At 41.0% G+C, this 23,642-nt stretch overlaps 1 protein-coding gene across 1 annotated transcript in view; it reads right to left on the bottom strand.

Moving 5' to 3' along the window:
• Positions 1-786: 786 nt before the first annotated feature.
• The window catches only part of EPB41L4B (erythrocyte membrane protein band 4.1 like 4B), a 186,699-nt gene continuing 163,843 nt past the window's right edge, over positions 787-23,642 (bottom strand). The window contains exons 24-26 of the mRNA XM_068396115.1: positions 11,252-11,320; positions 7,203-7,366; positions 787-5,626 (exon numbers count right to left, since the gene is read on the bottom strand). Of these exons, the coding sequence (XP_068252216.1) occupies positions 5,557-5,626; positions 7,203-7,366; positions 11,252-11,320 (303 nt within the window). The 3' untranslated portion in view covers positions 787-5,556. The remainder of the gene's footprint in view (positions 5,627-7,202; positions 7,367-11,251; positions 11,321-23,642) is intronic.

Here is a 23,642-nt window from a genome sequence, read left to right on the forward strand (position 1 = left end):
AGATTAAAAATAGAAGAGTACCCAGTTGGAGAAATTGGGATGGGATCATATTCCTTCCAAATATAGAGTTTGGCAACCTCAGAAAATGGGGTGAACGTTACTGGGATTTCATTTCATAAGTGCACTGGGAAAGTCAATGTCAAAAATGTCCTGATTTAGAGATCTTTCAACAAAAGAAAATGGAAATGTTTCGTTCTGAAGCAAATTTTCATTTAGGCATTTAAAGAATGGCAAAATCAAGGGCAAAAATCTGAGTGAAATGTTTTAATTGTGTTCAACCAAAAATATTTACAATGAACAAGCTTTGTTTGTTGTTTTTTTTGTTTATTTTTAAAATTTTCCTTCATGGAGCAGTTTAATAACTCAGCATCTCTCAGCCCTGTGTGAAAATGAAGATTTCTTCCCACCCCTTCCACTCCAGTAATGCTTTTTGGCACCTTTTGAGCCCCAGCTGAAAGTCCAGCAATATGTCATGTTTCATGTTTCTCCACCTTGATCCTGCCAGTGTTTTTCCAGCTCTGGTATTCAGCAAAGTGTGTCCCAAATAAGGACCCAAAAGCTGATTGGCACCCTGCAACGCTGCTCTGTAACTTTAAGCTGGAGAAAATCCTGTGGGCTTTTTGAAGAAAGTATGTTTTTTCCTTAGGATGTATTTTTTTTAATGAAGGTTTATCCACTTTATTAGCAACCAAATGTTTCCTTTAATTGGCATGCTGCCCCATGCCTCCTAAATGACTGGTTTGACTACAAATCGCTCTGACTCTGTGATTTATTTTTCATCTCATTTATTGCAGGCATGAATACAGGAACAGGTAAACAGCTGAGCCGTAAAAGTTTCTCTCTAGGCACATTTTCAACAAAATGCCATCATACACTGTCTGATGATACACGCTGCTACTCAGATGAAACAAAATGGTGTGAGCAATCTTTCTTTACAGCTGCTACCCACCAGCCAAAGCTGCAGCTGCCAAAGAAGCCTTCTCCTCCACTTACTCTCTCCCCTCCCTCCTTCTCCACGTCATCTGCAGGTTCTTTTACGGCACTTAACTTTACAAAACACAGTTGTGAGGCTGATCTTACATGCAATTACAGATCATCCTCAGTATATTTATTGCAAACTCCTTGAACATCAGGACATTAAAAAAAAAAGAAAAAAGAAAGAAACAATTTCCCATTGCATAATTACGAGTAGGTTTTTGTAGCCAATGAATCAGAAATGTATTCAGAAAAAAAAAAAAAGAAAAACAAAGGATATTTGTAAACAGTTCAAACAAAACATGATGCTGCCTCCAATGAAACATTTCACTGCATTGCCAGCTCTGTTTCAAACAACAGGCACGTAGGCATCCTGTTGCAAGAGAGTTGTGAAGCCACAAACTGAAACTTCAGAGGAGTTAATTTTCAAACATTGCACTTTCAGGGTCTAAGTATGTTTGAAATATGAAAAATCTGCACACACACTGTGGGATCTGATAGAGATGTGGGATCTCAAACAACACTTCTAAAGAAAATCTGGTTATCCCTTTTAAAATAAAATAGTGAAAACAGCTGAACCACACAAAACCAAAGCACAATTGTTTGGCTTCCATAAAAGACTGCAATATAAGAAAATATTTAACTCCTTGCATAGCTATTTAAATGGCCAATAAATTCTGCTGGAATCACCCAAACATGACAACATTGCATTCTGCCACTTAGAGACTTCACGCTGGAAAGCTGGGATCTGCTGACCGGGTTAGAGCATCACTCGGGGCACTGTTAAAAGCCAGGGCCACCCCTGGTAGGCTTTGCCAGCGTGGCTATAGCACGAGGTTTCATCAACCAGCTTTGCCCAGACTGGGCACAACTATAATGAAGCCTCTGTGCTTATGCCACTGTAAGTTATCCCAGCTCTCTGTTCTCCCCATAAGGGATAAAAGCTGTTCTGACAACAGGGTGTTTCTGGTAGTATATTTACACCTAACACACAAGGCTTTTTCTGGCAGAGCTGCGTCCATCACAAATTGTACCTCAAAGCACCCCTGGATGATGTAGCTGTGTCAGCAAGGGTTTGCAATGTAGACCTAACCAGAGGGACGGAGAGCAGGATTCATCTCACTTAACTTTAAGCAATATAAAGGTAGATGTTTAAGTCAGAGGTACCTCTGGAAGGCAGTTCCTTTGATCTCTCGTCAGGTGAGAGTTGGGCATATTAACGTTAGGTGAGACAAACCCTTTCCCAGGAAAGCTGAAGAGACAAACTCCTTTCAGCCACCGTTTTCTGTCACCAACTCTGGAGATCATGCTTCAGAAGGCTGCTGTTCAAATGTGTTATCTTTACACGTGTCAATGTACATGATAATGATAGCCTGTGCTGGGCTTCATGCTGCCACAACTACATATGCAAGCTCATTGAAGCTAGCTCAGATACTTCTGCATTATTATATAGACATACCCTCAGGCAGAGTATCCTTTAACACCTGTAAAGTTAAAGTCTAGGGGCAAATCTAGACTACCTGCCCCTCAGCATATGTTCATGTTGACACCGTCTTGTTTACAGTAGTTTTGGGTAACAGGTGTCCTAACACTGTAATTCCCAAACAGAGGTGAGGCAGGAGTGTTTATTCAGAGGGTGTGAAAACTGAGACACTTAAGGGTGGCTGAAGAAGGTACATAGTAAGAAACAACAAGGTGATGACATTCCACAGTTAAAAGTTTAGTTTGATATCAGTAAAACAGTTTTAATAAAGCTCTGTTAGACTGCAGAATAGGAAATGGTGGCAGCCAGTGGATAAGACACTAAAACAAGACAAGGCAACATACTTTGGGTTGCTCTGTGGAAAACATCCCACAGGAACTAAGCAGCCACACAAGCCTTTCCCTCTTCTCCTAATGGGAACTAAGGAGGGAAGAGTCTCTGCTCTTTCTCAGCTATGCCAGAGCTCACCTCAGCTATAAAGGCTTGGCCACTGTAAAGTAACCTTGGTTCACATTTCTTGGTTTCCAGTACTGACTATTTCAGCTGAAGAATTTTTATACAACGGGAGCAAAATGTTGCATTTAAAATAATAAACTAAAGCTTGTTTATGAGCCAGAACATCTGATGGGCCGGTCTCAGTCAGGCATTCAGTTCAGCTAAAGGCTTTTGCTTATGTGACCAGACCGCCCTAATGCGGGTAACTGGATCTGTTTGCCCCCAAACCTGAAGGTATATTGTGGGGTTCCCAAAGTCCACTCCATGGCAATCAGTATGACTGAAGTGTGTGTTCAGATCTGGTTTTCCTTGACAATGACTTTGTGAAACTGCCGGCAGTTCACACTCAACTGGGGGTTGCCAAACTGCAGGCAGAAGACCAGATTCAGCTAGAGTCCGTGCTGTGCCATTCTCAATCTTACTTTGCTTTCCTCTCCCAAAACAACACCTCTAACTACAATTTACTTTTTTTTTTGCTCTTCACAATGCTCACTTCTACTTGGGCACAGGCAAAATGTGCTACTGCTTCTCTCTCCCTCAGCACCTTCTGGGAAGTGGTGAGAAAAGAGTAACAGGCCATGCAAGATGCAGCCCTTTGTGTCTGTTGCATTTCCCCCTCCTTTCTGATTTCTTCCCAGGGATTTAATGTTCCTAATCCATTTTTAGTAACCTTGGATTGATGGAGCAGTACATTCAAACATATGGAACAGAAGCGTCCTGGCACTGTAACAAGAAGGTGGACAGCGTACAAGTCGTATCTGATGACCAAGCAAAGTCACCTGAGCGCTCTGAAATCTGCAGTCCAGGTGTGTTTCTATGGCTCCTTGTGCCCATTGCTCATGTTGAGCCACTTCATTACATTTTGCATTGTGAGTTTCTACCTAACACTTGTGCTGTTTATTTTGCCTCATTTTATGGCAACCAGAAAGGTTTGGGTTTGGTGGATTTAACTGGGGAGCCTAATGCTAATTGCTTGTCCCAGTAAATATAAATTAGGCAAGTCATTTTATACCTCTGCATTGCAATCCACAGTCCTACGATACACTCAAGAATCTCATTTCACAAAAAGAGCACAAGCTAACTCTGAAGGAAACCCAGTCTCACAGCAATCACTTCCTAGCCTCCACACAAACAAACTGCATAAGCTGAGATAAAGCCATCATGATCAGTGTCAAATTAATAATTTGATACTTTGTATTTTATCTTAATACAAACAAGAGAACATAGTGTACAGAGTAACAGAAAAATATACATCTTCAGCCATACAAAACGCACAAAAGCTTTCCTGTTGGAAGAGTACCTTGTAGCTAACAGTCAGTTGTTGGTAGCTTTGTAATGACCCTGCACTACTGAACAGGGGGAAATGGAGAACTTCTTTCATCTTTTTTTTCCTAGGAAACAGTTGGTAGCATTACCTGTACACCATAAACACCCTCCCTGGGGCTGCGGTTCTGCTAGCGCTGGACCACCCCCGCCACTTGATGCCTGAGATAGCTCCACTGAATGTAGAAGCTGCTTGCGTGCTGGAGGTGAACAGGACATATAGCCAGGTGTACCCTCCACAGGTTTGCCAGTACACACATGCTGATTAGTAGAGTGAAAAAATGGGTATAGACACAGCTGTGCCATAAACTGTCACTGTTATTATTCTTTAAAGTGATCAATCAATTCATGTCAGTCAAGAAGGTGGTTTACCTACCCAGGAAGGAAAAAATCCTCCCTGCGTGAGCTACGTCCACACCGCTGAGGCTCTGCAACCTTCAGTGCTGGAGCAGAAGCTGTCTGAGTGTGTGCAAGCCCTAATGCCTAGGCAACCTGGAGAAGGTAAAACTTCTCACTTAGTTAAAAAAAGTCAGTATCAGGCTAGAAAGTCAGTAGCAAATTACTTTAAAACAACTGATTTTTTTCATTAATGGAAATACAGTAAGATCTAGTTGAAGGTTTAGGTCAAGACGGCACACTATGAGGAGTGTTGGGTGTGTATACCTGTATGGTGGGGTGTCTTTCCCCCTTGCAGCTATTTATATCTCTGAGTGAAGGTTAACGTTAGGAATTTTATAAGACAGCCATTTATTTTTCTGTGGAGACTAACAGTCCTGGGGTCAGGATGAAATAATCATTCTTCTGCCTTAAAAATGGTTCTTTAACAAATAGCAGTAGCTCATTGCAATTTTCAGTTGTACAAAATGACATATTTTCCATGTTACTATCAAAATATTCTGCATAACATTAATTTCTGTGCACTTATTAACATATGTACAGAACAGTGTTTCCCAATAGAAATCAGTATGCTCCTCACTGATCCTTTTTGCCCTAGATTTACCAAAACCAACCCTGAAATTAGTTGTGTTAATAGTATAAAATCTCAGGAGAGATAAAGGATTGAAGGTTCATTTCCCAGCAGCAAATGAATAAAGGAACTCCTTCAAGTGAAAGTCTAGCCGAGACTTAATTTTAACCAACCGTGGTGAATCCAGGCGAGCCAGGAATATCACACATTTTCCCGATGCATTACGTTGAGTACACAGAAGCAGAGGAATGTAAACAGACAGAAGGCACATGAAAGGCCCCAATTCATTCTCCATCTGACGGAAGTGTGAATTTCATAATTCTGTCATCAAGAGTCTTTTCATCATTTTCTCTCTCTCAACTTCACGCCTCAGAGTCTCAGCACTGTGTAATTAATGCACAAACAGCCAATTATGCGAACAACAATAAGTCTCAGATTTCAATTTTAAAAAATTAACATTTTCAAAATACCAAAGGAGAGGAAAAAAGGTCAGACTTGATTCAGTGAAAAGGCTGATAACTGATGGCTGATTCGAAAACAAGTACCGCTTGATATTTCTGAAGAGCAAACAGAGGCAGGAAAAAGGACATAAAAAGACCCACATGGCAAAACAGTTTAGGATTTAATCTCACCCCTGTTAAAGGCTACTGATTTCAAAGGAAGCTGGACTAGGACCCTCAAAATGAAATAGCTACAGAAAATGCCATTACAAAAGACTGGTGTTAAAGCCTTCGGCTCCTTGGCATGGTCTGATATCGAGGGACATCTATACACGCTGAATTTACTACAGTCCTGCACGCATCAGGGTGCAGGAAGCAGAGCCTGAAGTCCTTGCTCTCAAACATCGAATCACTCCAGAGCCTGCAGGCTCTGCAACACCGGGAATGCCCTGGGTTAGTGATTCCATTTCTTAATAAGTAGTGCGGGGAAAAAAAAACCTGTTTACTGTGTTGTTCTGAGAGTTAAGTATCAAACAGTTTGGAGATGTAAACTGCAGTGCAGAAACCTTGCAGCCCATTCATGGACAAGCAGGGGTGGAATCACCCACTTGTGCTTGAGACATCCTACAGAAGCTGAGTTCAGCACTACAGCTTCAGAATTACATTTTCGCTTGAACAATAAATTTTTAGATGAGTTAGCAATGTTGAACAAGTGTGCAGGTGCAATTAAACCAACAACTGCAAAAAATAATTAACAAATGAAAATGGGAATTGACTGTGAATCCAAAAGTAAAAAAGGCTCGTTTATTATGATGCCAAAGAAATACTTTTCTCTTCAACGTAAGCCTAGGACTTTATGTGCTCCAGAAGTATTGAGTATATCCACTCCTACATTTGTATTCAGTAAATTATCAGCTTGGGAAATTCAGCTTTGATTAAAGCTAGCAAGCAAAACCGGTAGGATGGAAGAATAGAAAACTGAAAGCAGGCTGCCTGTGGAAAGATGGGATGGCTTGTTGCATCTCTGAGAAACTACAAGATCACTGTAGCTTGACATTACTTAAAAAAAAAAAAAAGGAGGAAAAAGAAAGAAAACCAGTGCCTGTTTTTTCATTTAGAAGAGCAGACATTTTTCAACCTCAGCTTTCCCCCGTGGATATTTGACTTCAAAAAACAAATTGCAATAGCAATTATTAAAAGAAAACCTTTGTGGTTCAGACAAAATGACTTGCCTGAGGAAAATCTGCACAACCCTTTCTCTCCAGGCCATTGGCCGCACAAATGGTATGCTGCTGGCTGCAGCAGTTAATTAAGGTTTTTTTCTCAGAGCAGATATGAGTTGTAGATATTTGTTTACATAACCCACCTATTCTGAAGTAGGTGTCAAGCAGCAACTGGAAATCTTTTGGTATCAGGGGAAATGGCACTTTATGGTAATTACAATAGAAAAAGAGAAATCAAGCTGATTCCTTTAATGCAGAGAGCGTCATAGTATTTCTGTGAAAGAACTGCACAGTACCTGTCTGCCAGTGAAATCGGTTTATGCGACGTATATATTGTCTGGACAGTTGGAGTTGGTATAGTCTCTGCCAAAGATCTCAGTACAGGTGATGGAGTTACCGGCGTTATCTTAGGAGATGACTGCACCACACAGCATTGTAATTTGCTGTCTGTAAATTCTGCCTACAAAAAAATGTATACAGACACAGAAAGAAAAGAAGTGTAGATTAGCTTCTACTGCTCTTGCTACCTTTCACCACCTGATTCATTGCCAAACACTCAGTAACAACAACTAACAACGAGAACAAACGGGAGGCTGCAGCTATAGCTGCTCAGTGCAACCTCTGCAGATGCTGAACAGCCACCTCTTTTGACGGCTCTTTCAGAGCTGTGCCCAAGGGACAAGCCTGATGGCAACATGTGCTACGTGATATGAAACTCCATGTATGGAGCATTCGGATAAAAGACATAATCAGTTTGGAGACTGCTGCTTATCATTATTGTGTTTTCCTTAAAAATCATGCAGAATGCTGGCCACATGAGATTTCTGGACTATTCTTCAGAAATCCTGTACAGTTTGCTGGTGGGTCCTCTGACTAGTCTGTGTTTTGTAACAGCCAGGAGTCCAGGCTTGTAGGAACCTGGGTTTCAAAATGTCCATCCCTTTCCCACATTTGCTAACTGGAACATGCCTCAGGAGAAATATTCTTGCAGTATCTAGTGACAGGCAACATTAAAGCGATATTGGAAGTGCTGGTTTGACGAACAGCAAGCAACCATCTCCTGTCTTTCAGGTGAGGTGTATCAGCGCTGCAGTATTACAGCAAAGACTGGGTCAGCTTATACAGCTGGAGGGGAGGATCCCTAAAAATAAAAAAGCCCTGTCTTGCTTTTTGGTATGGACTATTTCTCATGCCAAACCACAGTGGCTAGTGCCTGTGGTGCATGTATGACCCTGACCTCGGAAGAGCACAGAGCAACCGCAGTTTGTCGGTGCGTCAGAACCATTAGGATATGCTCCTACTGGTATCAGCTGCATTTCTTTCTTGACAACTTTTTCTTCTGAACTTAGTTCAGACTTTAGGGCAGGGAGGAAGAAAAGTCACCATCATAAGGGATCAGCTATTTGAATAGCAACTTTTTTTTTGTCTTAATTATTTCTCAAATTCTGTAAGACACACAGGATCTATGCTATACATAAACCAGTCAAATCAGTGGGACAATTATTAGAGCCCAGGAAAGAATGGCTGTTACATTTGCTTGCTTATTGTCATTTTTTAACATATCTCTGCTTGTGTTTCAGCTAAATGCATGTGATATGCTCCAAAACAACCTCTGAAGCAAAAGGAATTCCATTAATTCCACAAAATTCGTAAAATGGAAGATGTAAAACCACGTAAAGAAACTCTCCCTCCAACCCTGGCCAATTATGTGTGTAAATACTGGCCAATACAACCTGTTCAAACTTCTCTGTCATTCAGCTTTTAAAACTCAACCTTACAAGCTGCAGGGGTATCAAATTTGGTGTTCCTCGTACAGGATCCCTGTCCTCCGAGGACTGCCAGATCTTACTTTACAGCATGAGAAGGAGGCACCTCTCTGTGGGGCTGATGTGAATTCTCCCAGCCTTACTGAAATAAGCAGAGTGACGACAAATTACACTTGCTGAAGGTTTGCCCTGAGTCCTAAAGTGTTTTTGCTCTGGATCATGGTTTTACGGTATATATCCAAAGCATCTTTTTTTATATATATCTGCTTGCCCAGTATGTTTGAGCCAATTATTTAACTGGTTAAAACAGATATAACTTCATTAATTTAAATCTATGTGACTCATACCAGCCTGAGAATATGGTCATCAAGCCTGCCATTTCTCTATGGAAACCTCTGAAATTCAGAGGCATTCCTGGCATGAAGCTTATTTTTAAACATTCCAGGCAACCAAGTTCTCTAATTTTTCCTCTGATAAAATCAACACCACTACATATACACCATCAAATTAGAAGCCCTACACAAAAGGTAAAGCCTTCCAAATGTCACCATTTGTAACTTTTTCCCCCTCAATAACATTTCAATGTTTTGTTCCAAGCAAAAAAAGAAATAAATGTGGAGGGGAACCAAGGAAAATAAAAAGAAAAAAAACCCAAACAAACGGGGAAAAATATTAACAAATGTTACCATCTGGGACTGTGTGTGACTGGAGAACATTCAGAGTTAGATCTGCCTGCAAGTCCTAGCACTGATCTAGACCTTTCCCTTACAGCTCCCGCCTGTGGTATAGCTATCTTCAAACCCTCGGCAGTGCCCGTGCATCAGGATGAACTGAAACGCTGATGGGGAGAAATACGTCTCTTTGGGCTGGGACAGAGGACCATGAAACACGGGACCAAAGTCTGATTAACCTACCTAATTGTCTTCCTGTCTTTATGCAGTCCACTAGGTAGCTGCTTGTTTACCACAGATATTTGTACATAACTCACTAAAAGCAATGTATGGAATCATATGATGGATCATACACCATTAGATTTTTATTGTAATGGTGTTTTAAATATTTGTGATCTGGATTCTGCCCTCCACCCTGCCCAGGGAAATGGGACTCTATGGGGAGAAGAGGGAATTTCAGAAAGATTAGTTTGAATTTTACTTTGCTGCTTCTCTTACAAAAGAGCATAAAAAAAATCTCAACATTTGGATTTGCCATGAAACAGCCATTCTCTGCAAGATGGAAATTTCTGTGGGTAAGTATATCAGGTTAGCTTCTGTTTATATTTTAAAGTTCTATCCCCCGCCAATGATGAAAAGTATTTTATATAGCCCTCCTAAATTTTGCTTTCACCATAACTGTCATAGGCAGAAAAATAATTTCCTGACAATCATTCCTAATTAGTGGGAAAGCTATTCCGGGTATACCTTTTTGCTTATATAAAGTAGTACTATGAAAGATACAAACACTGTAACTTTGGTTTAGCTTTTACCACAATTGTTCTATCCGGACTTGGCTGACCTAGTGAAAAGTTGCTGTGACATTCCCCTGTCTTTTCGGATACCTTTAATTAGAGTTCAACAGTGGCACTGACACAGGTTGCGGAGCCTAACTAATTCTGGCTTTAAAATACCTATTTGGAGAAAAACAACATTTAGATCAAATCCCATGATCAGGTTTATTGTGAAAGAAAAGCCTCTTTCTTTAAATCATTAACTGCAGACGGTTACTGCACATGGCCCAACAGTGGTTGAAGTTACTTATCTCTGATTATATGCTGGATATAGATTGCAGCTACCAGTAAAAGTTAAGGTTCAAGTCTGAAATGCTTCATTTTGTGAATGTAATTTAAAACTGTAAGTCAGTTTCTATGGTTTATAACCATAATCAGAGAGTGTTTCTTGCAGAGTAGATCATTTTGTCATACTTACTACATAATGCCTTTACCCTTAAAGTAGGACTTAGAGTGGACTTATTTTTTAAATTGTCAAATGTTTCCTGTTTGTATGTAGTTTACCTTGCCAAAACCCCTAAATCCCAACTTCTGTGAAAGTTTAACAAGTATTAAGTTCAATACTTTATTCAAATTATTAAGTAAACACAGGAGTTTATACAAGGATACCATTGTAGTCACCAACACGTTAACTATAATTCTTCAGATGTAAATTCAGTGAAAATCAGGCCCCTCTTTGTGATGGCACAGCAGGTGGTTTCAGGCAGGAGGCCATGCAATTGCTAGACAGAGGACTAAGTCTTCCCATTCCCTTATTGCTCCTCGGAAAGATGCTATGGACCTTCACAAGTATCCTCTACAGTCCTGAACTGAACAATATTTTGGGACCAACCGCATTAGTGGTGAGCCTTGACCTTTAAGGCTTAGTCCTCTGTCTAGTAAGCAGCAATGTCTGAATGCAGGCAAGTTAATTATTTGTATAATGGGAATATTTAACTGATTTGCACTCTAATTTCTACTTGGAATTTATCTTTTTTTTTTGATGACTGCTTAGCACGTAAGTTTCTGACACTGTTAAAAAAATCAGTTGGAATTGTGTTAAATACACTGTTTTTTAGTTGCACTTTCTACTTACAGAAAACTGTGGTACTGTTGTAAAAGGATCGAAAAAAGGATTAGATGTATCAGCAGGGAATGTCTTTATCTTTAAAAAAGATAAAGAAAAAGATGTTACTTTCAGAGCATAAAAATGCAAAAGAAAAAAGAAAGCAGCAAAGCATTGCAACTACAGCGACATATCCAACAAATTAGAGCAGTTCAGCAGTGCTTGGACCAGACGAAAAAAGACCCCTCCAAAAATGCATACAGAAACCTCATGATGAATAGTCAAAGCATAAATATGAAAACTTGATAAATTAATTTTACCATGTAATTAAATCTGTTGTGCAAATACGGAGCTGATTGCATACAATGTATCTTCCAATTCTGTCAACAGCCATTGGATTATTATCTGCTTCCTTCAGCCAACGCTACACTTTAAAATATGTAATATGAAGTGCAGGAGCAAATTCTGCAGTGCAGGAACTTTGGCTAAAGAACTTGTGCTTTACATATTCTAGACTTCCAAATTTTCAGTTGCTGCCAAAGACAAACAATCACGTAAGGTGCGATCAAAAGAAAACCATATATAAGAAAAGCACTAGGGACAACTGTTTGTTTCAGGCAGCTATGAGGCCCTGTGTTGAGAGGAGGACTGTGGATAAAGCATGACCTGAGGAGGCTTTTTTGAAAAGCGCCTGGAGACAGAGAGGTGAGAGTGTGCCGAGAAGCCTGAGAGTTCCCAGGGCTTGGTCCATGAGTGCATGGTCACTGGGGTGACTAGGCCCTGCTGGAAGTCACTTCTGCCCTTAAGATAATTTCAAACATTAACTGAAATTAAAGAAATATCAAAAGCAGCAACAATCTCTGTCCCACTTCATTGTGAATGCTGCCTCATTATTTTCCTTTTTAGAATGCAGACATATTCATTCACTCAAAGAAAGGACAAATTATCAAATAGAAGTATCAATTTTGAACAGCATGTCATGCTTTCCATTTGGAAAATCACATTTTTCACTGTAAAGGTGTTTTTTTCACTTTATTATAGCAACTGCTGTGCATTTGTTTGTTATGCATGTCTTCAAGCATAATTCACTAACTACAGCTATATAACTGTGGTTTAATAGTGAGGAAAGCTACCCTGGGGGCCCTGCGCCCTTGTAGGCCAAAGCAAAACCTGAAATTATGACGTCAAATATAATTAAGTAAATGTATAGTGTTTATTTTGTAAATAAAATAACAGAAACATATTGGCTTATAAGGGTGCCAAGGGAAATTAACAGCCATCTGTGGGCTCACTTCTGCAAACATGTGGAATTAATCCTGGCATTAATTGTCAGGCTTCTTAGACATGAGGAGTACGGATAGCAAAGATACAGTTAAGCACATAAATATCTTTTTAACAGAATAAAGATGTTTATAAGTCAATTACACAGGTGCAAATGAACAAACAACTGTGCAAGGGAGAAATTCTTTTAAATCAGAATTTTCTATGCAAATATATTAAAGAAAATTTCACACTCATTTTATAGTCCTATGTTCAAGTCTGTTAGCAGTGTATGTGTACTACATTGCTGATCGAACCTACTCATTGGATTGAAGCAATAGATCCTTGCAAGTTTGTTATGTTACATCATACCCAGAGCCAAGACTGTCAATGCAAAACATGGACAGCTGTAGCATGTCTCACTCTTTTGAGAGACAGCAAATACCCATGAGCCCAGGTTGTCATTCTCAGGTTATCAAGGGTTTACAATATGATGTTACCGTACAAAATACAAGTGTACTGCATTACAAACACAATCTTTGAACCAAAGGCAAACAGGGATGGGAAGTGAGTTGCTCATATGCAGTATGAGTTTGATATTCTACAGCCAAAATTTCTCTGATTTTGCAGGTTGGTCTCATTAAGGAAACGAAGCACAGTTACTGAATACAGAAAAGAAAAATGACGCAGAACAATATTCAAGAGCCCACTGGGATTTGGGATCAGAGGCACATAAGAGGACTCAGCCCTGATTACACGCTGTGGCACACAGCCACGCAGAATACTCTCTTGCAAAATCAGTACTGCGATCTGTGGATGTGCCTGAGGCCAGCCTACGTATCAAAACACAGCAAAAAATGGTTAATCTGGCTTACTTATCAGCATGAGTTCCTCTCTTGGGGAGCTGGTCTCTTCCTGACCCTTATCTTGGGGTTGAGTTTATTGCATGGAGTCAAAACTCTCAGTAGCTCAGAAAGCAAAGCAACTCCCTGACCAGAACAGGAGGCGAAGACCTACAAGTTATTCATTCCCCACACAGCATATAGCCTCTCTCCCTGCCATAGGAAGAAGACATACCCTAAACTTTTCCTGGGTGCTTTCTTCTCCCTGCTGTGGCAGCATCTGTTGAAAGATGCCACCTGGGGACTGAGAAAGGAAGAAGAGCAGAGCCATCTCCACGGCCTACTGCAAACCTGCAGTTCCTCCAGCCTCTGGAGACCTTCAATATCTTCCAAGTTTCACCTGGGATTACAATCATGAGGGGAAAAGGCAGAGGGAAGAGGAGGGTGGCAGATCTGTGTGCAGGACAGTCTCGTGAAGCTGAATTGCAGCTGCTCAGACTAGAAAAACACAGTAGCAGCTAGCATGTGAATTGCCTATGAGGTAGCTGCTGAGGTATTCTGTCTACTTTGGTGTCAGACAAAACAAGAGAAATAACAGCTTTGAAGATTACAGCTGAGCACAAAAATTCCTGTGGTGGCAGGTGAAGCAGCAGTCATGTTTCACACTGCAGAGCTGCTCGGATGAGCACCTTCTGGCACAGTCAGGCTCTTCCACAGGAGCAAAAGGGACTAACAGAATAAATAGGGGCTACAGAAGTATCATGAGCAACAAGAGGTCAGAGCTGTGCTCTCAGTAACAGCATAGACAGACTTTTAAAACTTTATTTCAAGCACACCTGCTCTCTCTGCAGGAGTGAAAAGAGCCTTGCAGCCAAAGTCACAAGCATAAAACAACCTTTAAGGCAGGTCTTATAAGTAACTGTCATGTCACAGAGGCATGGCATCAAAAGGGAGTGAAGGTGTTCTGCGTTCCAGCTGCATCTCGCATACTGAGGGCTTGTTTTACAACCTCAAATGCCCCTTGCTTGAAAGGTCAGGGTGCATTACCATAGCAGAACTACTTTGAACAAGTATCTCCTTGTCTGGAGTATTTAGTTTGGCACGTTGAGAATTTACTAAGCTTAAAAGACCAGTTGACTCTTAACAAAAAGAAAGAAAAAAATAAAAGAATAATACAAAAAGGATCAGCATAGTCTCATGAAAAGTCCAGTGGTTGAGTAATCTTTAAGGAGACAAACCTGAAAACCAGTTAATGTAACAGTCACATTGATTTTGTGGGAAAATTAGTGAAATTTTATTCCTCTGTGGATAATTTTGTGCTAATACTCAAAGATTCTTCTTGCATTATTAGCTGTCCATTGGGGTGACATATTTTGGAGTTATCTTTGCCAGAATCAGAAAGAATTAACAGCACTAATTTTCCTTTATATTTATACTGCAAGGAAGAATGAAGGAGAATGAAGGAAGAAAAGGGACAACAGGACACGAACCTTCCCATTTTCTTTGCATTTGTGCAAGGAGTTCTTCTGGACAGAATTTAAAATCTCAGTAAAAACAATTGTACTTTCCTGAAACACCTTTTAGATGAGTTAGGAGGAAAAAACGGTAACTTTTTCATAAAAGCAAATGGAAGTAGAGGGAGACTTCTTGGAAAGAGTACTTTTATCAAGTTAATTGGTATAAAATTAGCTATTTTTAGTATTTCTATCAGAGGGGAATATTACAAATGTCCTTGCTGTGACAAAAAAATCCACCACTTTTGGGAGAAGTGGGCTTAATTTAGATCTGTTCTCTTACATTTGGGGTAGTCAGTATATTCACTGCGCTGCCACAACTTACTTTCCTTCTACAAAGGTCCAGTAACATTTTCTGCTGTTGACCCTTTGCTTCACTCCCATCCCCTGCACCTTGACTGGAGGCCTTTATAACATGATGGAGAAAACGTGTGATCTCAGTAGGTTTGCACTGTCACTTTGTATACTGGCCAGATGGAAGACAAACTTTAGGCCAAACACTTCACTAGATTCCTGTACATCGCAGCAGAAGCAGAGCTGCTAACACCGCAAGCGCTGTCATAAACACGGCCCTCAGTATACACGTATAGCCAGAGGAATATTCTGTGGTGCTTTATTTTAAAATACATTAAGTTGAATACCATCACATCCATACAGCACAGAGACTGTTTCTACTCATCAAATTAGAGAAGATCAGCAGCCAAAACTTATGGAGTACATTGCATTGGCATTTCCCAGTCCTGATGTGTGATGTGACTTTAAAAACATCAGTTAACCATTAGACCTGATTTCCAAAACCAGTGATATGATTCTGGACTCTGCAATTGTTCAGTAAAGTTCCTTGTCTGCTGTCATACCATTTCAGTGGCTGATATGAATAATGAGGTGGAAAATGTAAAACCAAAGAGTTTCCGGTATTTTTCATCATGCAATACCCCCACGGCCAAACAAATTCTTTTGAGTGGGAGTAGTTCCTGGCTCCAATGATCGATCACTCAGGTAATGTCAACCCCAGTTCACTCCCTTGCATGTGGCAACCAAACCAGCGTGATAGGTAGGCAGGTGTAATCACTGCCTGGATGCACAGGGCAAAAACCAGACCAATCCAGTGCAGTCCAATAAACTTGTAACAGGACGGAGATGTAAATCAGCAATGCCATTGGCTAATCAGTCTTGGAAAAGGCTGTGTGAACTAGATGCCTTGATGAACCACACTTGGTGTGAATCCCATGCGCATTGCATCACAGGCCACCTCCTTTTCACAGGATGCAGGATTTTTTCCGCTTGTTGAAATGATATCCAGGTGTCACTATCAGCAGACAGATTTCATTCACAAACATTAAAGAGGGGCAGTTTTGCAGAAATGTACTATTGAAAACACCCTAAGGCACCAAATGTGAAGTTTCTGAAGAGGACGGGTTTCTGTGCAAGCTGCTAAGCCAGGGAGACACTACGTGTTCAGAACCTCCCTGACTACTGTCGCTCCTTCTGGGGAGATAACACTGCAAAATCTCCCTCCTAGCTCCATCTGGTCTTTGGGTCTCCCATGCTCATCTTGCAAATAACTGTCAGAGACTGGAGTTCAAGGAAATGCTTTGAACAACATTCATTATAACCTAAGAACCAAAGTAAGTGAATCCAACTGTTTGACTCATCTGGCTTGTCTGCTTGGTGTGAGTTTCCACAGGACTGCAGGACTGCAGTACAGAGTCCCCCCCCCACAGGTACCACTTAACTCCTTTTGGTAAACTGAGAAAGCTCCACCTTGAAAGTCACATTCATTCCACGGCATCCTTGCTGAGTTAAGTTGTCTTGGGGTCCCCGCAAATGGTGAACTTGCCATCCTCTGCTCACTGACTTACGCCAGCCCTTGTCTGGACCTTGCTGCAGGCTGAGGCCACCTGTCCTGGAACGTGCCCCGGCAGCATACACCACGTTCTTGATGTCTCACTGGGTGCTTGTACCACAGGGCTAATACTTTCCTTTCCATCAGATATTTTCCTCCCTCTTAGAGTGACTTCGCGCAACCGTTCCTAACATAGAGGCATTGTCAGGAGGTGGCTGCATGGCTCCTTGGCTGTGCTCCAGTGACTTCTGGCTCCCAAACAGATGCTCAAGGGAGCTAATGGGTGTGATGTACAAGGTTCAGCCTCTGCTGAAGCTTGGCTTTGCTGCAGCTATAGCATTTCACAGATACTTAATGCATAGTAATTTGTGGCTACAGTATAAGCTATAAACTGTTTACAAACAGGTCTACCTAAAACACAGTAGTTAAGGTGCCCTGGATAAAATCCTGAATCTTCATGCCAACTTTTGTACTAATTTGCAAGAGCAGCCCTGCAAATTGTGTTGGTGCTAGTATATCTTTTATGCTGCCTTTAAAGATGGAGTACTCTGTTGATCTTCACTCTAAGGATCATACTTATGGGTTGCTAGCAAAGTGATTTCAGAGGTATTGGGAGGGGACAGGGACGACAGTAGTTATGTTATTAAGTCAGCCCAGCATCTCTACAGTGCATTGGAAGGGAATGCATGTCCTGGATCATTTTTACAATGTAGCTTTGCCTTGAGACTATTTTTGAGAAGACATTCTTCACAAGAATACAGAATAAGAACAATTCAGATGTGACAAAAGCAAGGCAGTCTCCATGCTCTCACAGTCTTCAGAACTTTCAGTACTCTCTTGCTGGTGCTGTGAAGGCGAGCAAGCTTAAGCAGAACATAACCTCAGCATGGGCTGTCAGCCCAGTCACCATCCCCTGAGGAAAACGTGTCAAGGCAAAATGATGTCACAGTCTTGATGCGTTGGCTAAAATGCAGACTAAAGATTGCAGCAGTTGCTTGGTCTTTGTTTAAAACACAGAAATGAAGCAAACAAAAAGCAGTATGTATACTTGCTGGATATGGTTGCTCTCCAACTGCTGCAGAATAAGTTGCATTGCTAGGACAGCTAATGCAAAGTTACCTTTTTTTGCCCCTTGGCCTTTACCAGTTATATCAATGATGATCCAGTGCCAGGTGCCTAGATTGCGTGCACAGCCAAAAAAATCAAGTGGCATCTTCTGCAGATGGAGGCTGTTGTCACAGAAGAAAGTCACTAAAGATGGATAACATGAAGAGGAGGAAATGAGTATTGTGATTCCTGCTAGTTGAGAGTGCCCCAGGTAAGCCATGTATTTCCCGATTTCACTGCCAGCAAGCAGACTGTACATGCATTTTGTACCAGATGGAAACTCACCACTAGCCACACCTGACTATTTCTAAGCATAGACACTGACAGCTCATCATCCAATAACTGTTGGTTCGCTATGCCTTATTAACTCAGAGACTTCAGACCCAGGGACATTTCAACAAGGGCTAATAACCACGTAACATACCTGCACTTTGTCAAAAGCATCAGGATCACATTCCTCTATTGAAAAGTTGTGATAGATTGACGCAAACAGTGCACTGCCTGACCCTTGTCCAACACAAACAAATAGTTTGCCTTTCTACTGTAATCAATCTCTACTTGTGTAAGAGCAAAAGCTGGCTGAAAGTCCTTAAGTGTCCAGAAACTCAACCAATCATGGTCTCCTTGAATGTCAGGATATTAAGAAATACTTCGCATTAATTTTCTGTCCTATTTTTCTGGGCTATTGAGCTCTGCCAAAATCCCCAGGAGTTTATACAGTTCATTATTCTAAAGGAAAAGAATAGCACAGGTAGCTTAAAGTCAGTGGAGCTGCAGAAAAAATGTTAAAATTACAAAGTGGTGTACTACTTACATATCTGTCCAGAAGGACACTTGAGCATATTTTCAACTTCAACTGCAGTGACTACTGCAGCCTTAATCTATGCATGTGCCTACGAATTTTGGTGAACTCTCATGGATTAGGATCTCCTCAAATACACATAGGAGTGCTGAGTGCTGCACTGTGCTGCAGTTTGCCACTCTCAATACTCTAAAAATCTGTTCTTAATTAAGCTTCTATATGACAATAATCTTTTTCCATCCCACCCTTTCCAACACACATCATGGAAAGACAGCACTGCTTCTTTAAATGTAGTGGATACAAAACTATTTGATCCTATCAATAAGACCAGCTCAAGTAGAAGCTGCAAGTCTATAAGGAACAATGTTTTGCTTGGTTTAAGACTCATGCATGAACAAATACAATCCCATATCTAGTAAATCTTTTGTGGTAAATGTTACGTATAAAAACCTATTTACTCACAACCTCACACCCTTGGCTCTGGAATCATTCATATTGCCAGCCACCAAGCACTGAAAAAACACAGATTCTGTCTTGACTGCAAGTAAAATCTTGTTGTGTTCAAATACAACAGCTCATTAGGCATATAGTTTGACAGATTCAAACACCTGCATTGTAATACTTTGCCAGTTCAGTCCTGTGAAACACATCAGATGCCTCTGTGCCTATTGAGACCCTCATTAAAGCAATCCAGTATCAAGTAAATCTATGTTCCTTTTCTCATCTTATTTCCATCTTTTCAAGAACAAATTGGGATGCTACCTTAAGAGCCAGTCTCCCTGTCTGAGACACTGTACTCAGGCATGTTCCATAGCTAAAGAAATCAGTTCCAGCCAAGGGATAATTCCAACCGATTAGGGCCATTAGCACATAGCTCACTCTCGCCCATCCTTAATTACAGCAGAAATTTCTCCTTTGGACTGAGAGGAAAAGTACAGAACTCTTCTGCTTGGCCCAGGAGTGACAGCAGTTTCAATGCCAGAAGGCTGCTCTATCATTTGAGTAGAGCTCTGCTTCCCCATAATTTGTTTATTGTGCAAAGGATCCAGAGGATCCATTATTAAAGACATCTCTGTAAAAGCGACTGAAGAAGATTATAATGCTGCAGTGAACGGGACCAGAAAAGGGAAGTGAGAGAGGGGCCAAACAATGACAGTCCTCTCCTTGGAGGTCTGCTTGTGGCACTTCTTCAGGGGGATAAATACACTGTGAATAAAATGTCACAGGCAGATCCTGGTCCCCAGTCAGTGACTTCCTGCCCATCCCAGCAGGAGTTCACAGGGAAGCCAAACTGGGAGCTGGGGATTTCCTGCGAGGCACATTTCCAGGACTGCTGCTTCCAAGGCCCCTTCCCAGCACCATGTGGAGGAGGCCAAAACACACTGTTGTCTGGCAACCTCTGCTGATGTTACAGTCCCTGGGAAGTTTATAGTTAACTCATTCGATTCAGAAAAACCCTGAAGTCTTTCTAAAATGTAAGAGGAGCAGAAACTGGTCCTGTCAACTTCATAAATGGGGAACAATGAGGGGGCTTACAGAGATTACTTTTAACTCTCTCCCCAAGAGCCCTGGGATAGATGAAGGCTAAGAGCCAAGGTGCTCTGTTTTCTTGAGAGGGGGAGCGTCATTCTGATTTGTTGTTGGGTTTTGGGTTTTGGCGTGTTTTTGTGTTTTGTAATCCTGCGCCTGCTGCTTTTTGAGTGTGCTCTCTATGAGCTTGGGAACTAACTGTCCTTGGTGCAGGTATATGCCCACTTCAGCCACACTGTAGATGTGAAGAAAAGACTTTACCACACTGCCTCAGTGCCCCTGTTCTCAGTGAGGAAGAAAGGAGAAAGCACAGTTTCTTCAACCCATTTTCCAAAGCACTGGCAGCAAGACAGGAGAAATCTGGAGGGCATAATCACTTTAGAAGCACACACAAACATGGGCTCTGCTGACCACAGACATTTTGAAGAGAACAAGCTTTCTCTGAAATCTGGGCAGTTCAGCCACTGAAGCAAACACAGGCAGCGTATCTGGATGTGAGCACTTAAGCTTCACAGTTATTGATTTTGACAGCTTGCTCAAGTCGGATGCAGCATGAGACGAGTGCCAAATTGTGCACAAATTCAAGTGGTCAGAAGCCCACTGTACTTGGCACACAATTTCCCATCTCCAGCACTGCCAACAGGGTTCTCAGCAGAGCATGTGCACATGGCTTGGTGTGTGTGCCAGATGGCATGGGCAGCTCCTTCATCAAAATCCGTCCTGGTAATATCTGTCACTGCCAGAAGTGGCCAGGTGATGGTCCACAGCATCAGAGCACTTGCAAGACTCTAGCCAACTTTTTGGCGGAGGAACAATAAATGACATTAACTTGCTAAATGAGTGAGGTTCACTTTCCTGACCTCACTGGCTGTTCCTCCTAGAGGGTGTGGGGGTTTGGTCTTGGGTTGCTGAATATGAGATGAATGCCATGCCATAGAGCAAGCCATCAATCCACAGTTCTTCCATAGCAATGGTTTTGTGGCCAAATTCCAAGGAATAACTTTAAGGAGTATGAAAGAACTGTTTTCTAGTTATCAGGTTTAAATTGGATGTACAGGACATCTACCTCTGCAGAAATTTTCTTCTTCAGCCCAAAACAGTTTAGCATTTTGTTTTTCAGAGGGTGATACAAGGGGTAATGAACAGAAGAGGAACCTTTCTACTGAGTTCAGTGGTTTTTAATCCAGTTACCATGATAGTTGATTAGCTGGAATTAAGCAACTCCTGTTCTCTTCCTTCCACAATTAAATTACAGTTTTCCTCTATGATCAACAACATTTGGGGCAAGGCACAGAAACTGTGGAATTACCACAGACGTGCTGAGTTTCATGCAAACTTCAATTTAGCAGTTCAACTTACTGGTTATTTCTACTATTGCCATTCCTCTGAGTTATAAGACTTGGCTAGGCTCTGTACAAAGTCAAAGCAAAAGATCTGTCCTGATGTAAATCTCACAAGCCAATGACTGGGTCTCTGTTTCATTTTTGCTTGCTAGTAGACAGACTACAACAAATTAAAAAGCAGAAGACGAATTAGTAGATAGGCCACCAGAGAAAATCTCTGGTAACTTAGGTACCACTTCTAGTTCATCAGAAGAGACTGCTGCTGGAATTGCTTAGGAATTCTCATCAGAAAATGCCTATTTGTTCAAACTGAATCGGTGCTGATTCAATTTTCTCTATATTTAAAAAAATATATTTTAAAATGGTTTCACTCAGCATTTTGTCAGAGGACTTTTTAGTGCCTAATTTAGAAATGACGAAGTTTTGGTTGGACACATGAGTTCATTGAAATTCATTAACAAACACTACTTGAAACTGAAACACTTCACAACTGCTAAAACGAAAACATTTCAAACTGGCTTGATCCTTCTCTCTACCCTTCTTACCCCTCTCTAACATTTGGTTAAGGATGTTTTCCAAAATGCAGGCTTTTGAAAGAAAATGTAGATAACCAGATTTTACTTTAATCAAAGAAGAAGAAGAAAGATTTCCTATCAGTTCTGATTATTCAATTGAGTCGTAAATAAAAAGAAAGTTTACTTGCTCTTTTTGCTGGTTTTACAAGTTGAATCACCCAGCCAGTCAAAAAACAGCTTGGAAAGCAGATGTTTCCATTTTCTTTTGGAGCCTGGAGGCATTCAATTGAAATTCCACAGAAAAGCCAAGCAGTTAGCATCACACTTGCTATCACACTGGAAAAATGTGAATTAGAATTACACATTTATCAATTCATTAGTGGGTTGGAAAGAAAACAAACAGACAATAGTTACTCATTGGAGTCTAAATGGAATTGTCACTAATCACAGTGAGGAAGAGAGATTATGAACTTCACATCTGCTGAGACAAAAGGAATTATGTACTTTCCAGGCCAAAGGAAAGGTGATTAATATGCCTTTATCAAAACACTTTGAGACATAACAGCTTCATCACTATACTTATCTCATTGAGAGCAAACATAAATAGATACACCTAGTTTCAAGTAGGCTTTTGAACAGAAGCTGAACATTTTTCTGTTACATCGATTACTCTAGAGTGGAAAAGGAGACCCAGCCAGCACATCCAAAAGTTGATGCTCTATGTCTGAAAAGCCCTGTCTACCTATTGCTCACTTTTATTCCTCTTAGGTGGATGTTACACCTGCTTACTGCTGATAAGGACATGAAACACATTCACTTGAAAAGTAAAGCAATAATCTGAAATAAAAAAGAGATATTGAGCAAAAGTATGATTGAACATATCAGAGCTGATTTACAACAATACGTGGGTTCTGAAAGATTTGCTAAAGATTTCCTTCTCAGCTTGCAGCAGGAGGTAGATGTCAGCCAGTTTACAATCTATTTGCTTGTATGTTCTTGATCCCCTTCACTTACTCTGATGTTGATTTCAAGCAAAAGAGAAGACTGCTATTGTCATGGAATGATCACGGTTTTAATGAGGAGGCAGGAGAAAGGGATTGCAGGTAACTTCTTCTTTTTTTCCCTAAGCTACAATAATGTTTATGATCCTCAAGTTTTCTGACTTTTCTAACCACTGCTGAAGTGGTGGCAATCTATATCGCTTCAGAAGCACTTAGAAAAGCTTTGGACTAAAAATGGTTATTGCACTAATTACACAAAAAGGGAAGAACACAGACAATCTTGCACTGGCCTGTCTATGGGGTTTGGCAGTTTCAGATGCTCTGCATCGTTAGGGAGCAGTCTCCCTAGGATCTTGCCTGTCAGTTGGCCTCAAGTCACAGTTATTGCAGTCAAGCACATCCTAGACTCCCTCTCATAAATTGATCAAACTTCATTTTAAAGTTACTTCAACAGCCACAGTAGACCCATTTGGAGTTCTACTCCAGAAACTACACTGCTTGTAAATGTACTTTATCTCTCTCACAGTCCTCAGGAGAACCGTCTGTGAAACCCCAGGGTTTCACAGATGATTTGACCTAAAGCCAAATAATTTTGTTTGTGGGGTTAGTGTTCAGGTGGATCAGTGACCCAGCTCCTGTCACAGCCCCACTAAGGAAACTG

This window comes from Nyctibius grandis, chromosome 3, assembly GCF_013368605.1.
Source record: "Nyctibius grandis isolate bNycGra1 chromosome 3, bNycGra1.pri, whole genome shotgun sequence".
NCBI lineage: Eukaryota > Metazoa > Chordata > Aves > Nyctibiiformes > Nyctibiidae > Nyctibius > Nyctibius grandis.